The sequence below is a fragment of the Balaenoptera borealis genome (genome assembly GCF_965194805.1).
Source record: "Balaenoptera borealis genome assembly, chromosome: 18".
NCBI classification, from domain to species: domain Eukaryota; kingdom Metazoa; phylum Chordata; class Mammalia; order Artiodactyla; family Balaenopteridae; genus Balaenoptera; species Balaenoptera borealis.
This window is the reverse complement of record NC_138877.1, coordinates 26,672,657-26,678,867: the sequence shown is the minus strand read 5'-3', so window position 1 is coordinate 26,678,867 and position 6,211 is coordinate 26,672,657. Positions and strand designations below refer to the sequence as shown.

General features: G+C 36.9%; 1 protein-coding gene across 1 annotated transcript in view; it reads right to left on the bottom strand.

Moving 5' to 3' along the window:
- Positions 1 to 5,568: 5,568 nt before the first annotated feature.
- The window catches only part of SUGT1 (SGT1 homolog, MIS12 kinetochore complex assembly cochaperone), a 42,591-nt gene continuing 41,948 nt past the window's right edge, over positions 5,569 to 6,211 (bottom strand). The window contains exon 13 of the mRNA XM_082365640.1: positions 5,569 to 5,689. Within this exon, the coding sequence (XP_082221766.1) occupies positions 5,588 to 5,689 (102 nt within the window). The 3' untranslated portion in view covers positions 5,569 to 5,587. The remainder of the gene's footprint in view (positions 5,690 to 6,211) is intronic.

Below are 6,211 nucleotides of genomic sequence, written 5' to 3'. Positions count from 1 at the left end.
GGACTTAGAACAAAAAGGCTTTCTACACTACTTAAACCTCTCAGCCTAAATGCATAATATACATTAAGCACTGCTCTCTGCACTTTACATATACAGGTACATGTAACTCTATTCAAAAACTTTGGAGCCAGATGTGTTTCTGAATTCAGGATTTTGAATTTTAGAATGCAGTACAGATATACTATTGATTTTTTAATAACCTCAGCAGGATCTGTGGTAGCACTGTTATTAAACAAATATTTCTGCAGCAAAATATATGACTATTCAAATTGCAAGTTTAGGACAGGTTTTTGTTTTTTTTAACCACTGAGTCACACAAACATGCACAAATCTAGTTTTTAGAGACCTCTGGATTAGGATAAATAACTGTAGAATTTTATTAACACATTCAACTCATATAAGTCCATGAGGTGGGTATATTAGCCCAATTTAGATAGGAAAACTGAGGCACAGAGACATTAAGTACCTGCCCACTGTCACACAGCTGGTAAGCGGTGTAGCCAGGATTGATCTCAAGCAGGCTGTCTTCAGAGTCCATGCATTTAACTAGTATGCAATGTTGCCTTTTAATGCACTTAACAGAGCATCAAGCACATAGTATGTGTAACAGTTTACTATTATTTAGAGCTTTTGTAGTTACACTGTAGAGCATGGTTTTTAAAAGCCCATATACAACCATTGAAGATTATCTTCCTTACTCCTTTTTGATAAGTAAAAATTGCTTTTGGGCCAACAGTACTGTTTTTGAAACATCTTTTGTATAACTGAATCCTATAAGAGAAAATAAAGTCAACGACATATGTATGAGAAGTCTCAATGCAAATATAAGAATTAAAAAATCAAATCTGAAGGCACAGCAAAGGTAACATTTAGAAGACTCCAGACAAGGCAAAATTCAGTATATAAAGTGCTAACATGATTGGAACAAAGGGACTAAACCTGAATCATTCCAATTTTATTGAAGAAATCAGTGATACACTGATCCTAATACACATATCTAGATAGGAAAAAAAAAAACCTTGAAACAATTTTAGCATTTGAACAAGGAAAACTAGTATGAGAGCTCCCAAGTTTAAAGAACAAGAATTTGATCAGGATGATGTGCCAGTCTTCTTTCACCTGTAACAGTTCTAAGCGTATCTTGTTTCTCTGAAATTATCTGCATTTGAGAAAAACAAAACCTTCAATACAAGTCAAGACTACTTGCTTGTATTACCTTTACAAGAGGCAAGAGATCTGGACTCCTAATAAGCTTTCCTACTTATGAAACTGATGATAATATTCTGATCTTTATGAAATGTACTTCCCAGCTCATGTACAAGAATTAAAAACTTCAACTTGCACATCCTCTGCTTCATTGTGAGACAGCTGATTAATTAATAAAAATCACTCGTCCACCCAATTCATTCAGTTGTTAAAAGCATGGGAACTGAATTCTGACAGGCCTCGGTTCAAATCCCAGGTCCATCACTTATCAGTGGACTGAACTAGGCAAAGAACTTAACTTGGGCCTCATTTTTCTGATCTGAAATGACAGGATGCTATCACTACCTCACAAGGCTGTTATAAACGAGGTAGTACATATAAAGCACACCTGGCCCATAAAAAGCACTAGTACAGAATAGTTATCACTGTTATTGCCCGCATGGGCTAGCAATGTGTATGATTTTAGCTGATCTGGGGGATAAGTTTACTGAGGTAGGAAGAGAGGCTAAGAGTTAAATTAATTTCAGAAGCAAATCACAAAGGTGGCCCCAAATAGTAACACTTTTGAGTAAAGCAGTATCTCCAATTTACCCACAAGTACCCAATGTTTCCAAAATAAAATCTCTTGATATGTGTAAAATGGTTTTACAATAGAATATGCATAGTTGGAGACAAAAGAAACCAGATCAATGTTGATGGTCCCCCTTATTTAAAACTACACATGACTCTTCCTGGCACAGAAACCATTATTTTGTCCTTTTAGCTTTTATTATTTCCTCTCCTTGGTTCCTCCAAGGCAGAGATAACAGATATCCATATTCTGTTATGGATGCTAAAATATGGGGCTAAAATAGCAGGTAAGAGTGTAAAGGTAAACTTTACAGCTAGCTGGTTACAAAAAAAAAAGTGGCTCTAGTAACAAACACCACATAACACCCAGAAAAGTTCTATTTCTGGAAATATCAGTAATAGCTACAAGTCAGACATGCACACTAACCTGGACAACGAAGACCCCAATCAAATTAAAGTGCCCTAAGCAGATCAGATGGTCAATTAATAGGCAATACTGCTCTGGGTCAGTGATGTATTTCTCTGATCAACGACCTAAATCTGATATGTATTTAATTGGGGAAGGAGAAAAGGAAGGTAAAATGGGAAAGGACAGCCAAAACACATTTCAGTAGTGAACTAAATTAAAATGTCTATCGAAACTATTCATAATAGCATAGTGACATAGCTTCATTTTATTTATTTTTAATTAATTAATTTATTTATTTTTGGCTGCGCTGGGTCTTGGTTGCTGCGTGCAGGCTTTCTCTATTTGTGGTGAGCAGGGGCTACTCTTCATTACGGTGCGCAGGCTTCTCATTGCAGTGGCTTCTCTTGTTGCAAGAGCGTGGGCTCTAGGCGTGCGGGCTTCAGTAGTTGTGGCTCGCGGGCTCTAGAGCACAGGCTCAGTAGTTGTGATGCAAGGGCTTAGTTGCTCTGCGGCATGTGGGATCTTCCTGGACCAGGGCTCGAACCCATGTCCCCTGCATTGGCAGGCGGATTCTTAACCACTGCGCCACGAGGGAAGCCCATAGCTTCATTTTAAATGTTTATTTGAAATTTATCTAAAAAATTTATCTAGGACAGGTCAATTATTTTCTCCCTGTCCTATACAGTTAGCCTGCTAAGAAAATAAAAGTTTTTCCAGACTCAAGGAGACAATAACAATTCAATGTTCTGCAGTTAGTGAATATCTCAAATCAAAGGAATGGAAATGCTGGGGGTGGGGACAGGCTGCGGGACAACTGTAGTTATTAGTGCAAACCATCCTTTTCTTCCATTCCATATAAAGATAGAAAAAAATGTATTCTAAGACTGAACCTCAAAAAGGAAAATAAATACTAAGAGAAAAATGTACATTCTAAAGAAACAAAAGGGTAACTAGAGCACAAAGAGAACCAAGATTTGAGAACTGAAAATGGGAGTCTAGGGAGTTCCCTGGTGGCCTAGTGGTTAGGATTCTGGGCTTTCACTGCCATGGCCCGGGTTCAATCCCTGGTGGGGGAACTGAGATCCTGAAAGCCATGTGGGAGAAGGGGAGAAGGGGGGAAGGAGGGAAGGAGGGAGGGAGGGAGGGAGGCAGGGAGGAAATGGAGTCTAGAAAGAAAGTGGGACCAATTAATAGCCAAGCTGCGATAGCAGAGAATAAAGATAAAGGCTCAAAATGAAGTTTTTTAACTTTCTGGAGTCTTACAATTTTTCATTGTCTAGAATGGTGAAAGAGAAGCAGTACTTTAGAGTGGTACTTCAGGGCAAGCAGTCTAACCTACTTCTCAAAATTCCCTTCTTTACCCATAAACCTATTGTATTTAGACAAGGTAACACTGTAATATAACATAGTCATGTATATTAGGAGCTCCATTTGGCTCAGCAAAATCCTGAATCCCACATCCTTAAGCAAATCCAGCCAATAGATAAACACACTTTAGACAGTGTATCCTTTAAAATAAAAGCAAAACTAGTACTAGAACCTTTTAAAAAAACCCAACTTCTATTATAATAGTGTCATTCCTAAGAAAGAAAAAAGTTGCTTTTAAGAGGCAAAAATGCTTCCTTATTTAGAATCATGGACTTTTAATTAAACTTTAAGACCCTATGGATTTGCAGATAAAGGAACTAATAAAACATAGGAAGGCTGTAAACCTGTTAAAGATTTTAAAGCTAGTGGGTGGCAGAGACTTGCTAGAGCCAGGAGTCTTGTCTCTGGGGTATGCCACTGACTTACCATCTCTGTAGCAAGAGCCTCCTTACCCCTGGGGACTAATGGTACTGAGAAAACTTAACATAATCACTACCTTGTTTCCTAAGGAGAAAATTTTAGAAATCCATACATGCAAGAACTTAATTTTGCCTTTTCCTTCAGTGTTCAACATCAAAAAAAGTAGCCTGTAACTCTAAGTGGGCAGAAGGACAAGGGAAAGCCCCTACATGCATAAACAAGCAGTAACAGCAAGTCTGGGCATGGTCTGGTACCACCCCACCACTTTTTCCTTATGAACTCCCCTACACATGTCAAATAACTAGAAGGAAGAGGCTGAATTCCCACTCTTTTTGGAGATGGCGGCTAATTTGCCTCCCATTTACCCTATCCTCAGCTATGAGAGTACAGAGTACTTCCTTGCCACAAAATGTTAGTGAGACCTAATAGACACCACCCTCTATGGTTCCGAAATTACAATGAGAAAAGGAATCAGACCTACAGGTCATCCATGGCCTTTGCTTTGTAACAGCTTAGACTATCAACAGTTTTAATCACAGAACATTTAATCACAGATAGATATTTTTTCTATCTCAAAACTGTATTTTTAATAAGTTCACCATTCAACCATTCATAATTCCTTCCTGAAAGTTAATTTTCTCTCTCTGCTAGATTATAAAGTCTTTGAAATCAACGATCATGTCTTTTAGTTTTTGTATTCCCATGGTATCTATTTATTCTATAAACAGAATAGATACTAAATGTATACATATTACTCTCTCAGTAGCTGCCCTAAACCACCAAAAGCAAAGTAATCATGGGGCTATAAGAAGAGAGATTTTCTAATAAAGATAAAAAGAAGAAAAAAAACCAAACCAAACCACCAGTCTTGTAATTTCATGAATCCTGCTGTGGCAAAAGCAGCAAGAAGTGGAGCTGGGCTCTCCTAAATTACTGTTTGACCCCACTTCACAGATTAGCCTTCAGTACAGTTAAATTTGCAGCATGATAAACTCAGGTGTCAATGTTTTATACAGGAATTTGAAGGGTAAGGACCAAAATTCTCAGTGCAATTACAAATACTCCCCATAAAAATAATCAAATGGGAATCCCCTGTGATAAATAATTTCTCAAAGTTTTCATTAAAAACTTAAGAAAAAGGTAAATAAACCAAACTTCTTCATAGAAAAATTGTATTTACAACTCCATTCAAAAGCAGTTTTTAAAAGCAAACAATATAACACTGAAATTGAGAAATCTATGCTCACCCAAAGTTGTCACATCTAATAAATTATTAACAGAATACTGCATCAAAAATAAGGCAATAACCCAAGATATCCCATTAACAATTTCTCCACTCCCACAACTAGGTAGAATTAATCTATCTAGCAGCAAATGATACTTCATTCCATTTCAGCATATCTGAAGTCCTTAAGGACAAAAGTGATAAAACATGACCTTCATTCATTAGACTCGTAGAACACTTGAAGGAAAATAATTTCTAAAGCACAAAGAGGTTAAGAGGTATAATCCTTTAAAAAGATGTACTCAGTGTTCAAAATTCAAGAATGCAGTATTAATACACAATGGGCGTTAGCTGAATATATGCAATACAGTGATAGCAAATTAATTTATTTAGTATTTTTTCCATTCCATATCATCAGGAGGATTGATTTCAACTTTCCTTTTACCTACATCAGACCAGTTGGTACTCAAAACTGTACCACCAGACTCCATCTGCAATAAAAAATAAAAATAGATTAATTATTGGTCCATATAATCAAAACAGAACATTTTTCTAAAAACATTCCAAGCATAGAGTCCCAAATATAAGCTATGTTTGGCTCAATATACACAAGACAATATTCTGGTTTAACCTTAGGCTTTCCAGATAAGTTACCATATCGTGTAAAAATCTGAAAAGGAAACTCTAGTTAGGTAGGAGGACCATGTCCACATACACTGCCATATAAAGCACCATGTCTCCCTGCTAATCAGCATAGAGGTATATGTGGAAAAACTACCTTCAGATGAAAAATTGGGTTGGCCAAAAAGTTCCTTCAGTTTTAAAGTAAAAATAAAAGACACATTTTTCATTTTCACCAAGAACTTTATTGAACAACGTATTCACCATTTTGTTCCCCTACCTTCTGCCATTTTTCAGGCAACCTCATAATTCCATCTTCCCAAAACTTATCTTTTTGAGCAAACAACTGTTCCAGGTGCCTTTTGCAGTCTTCCAGGGAATTGAAATTTTTC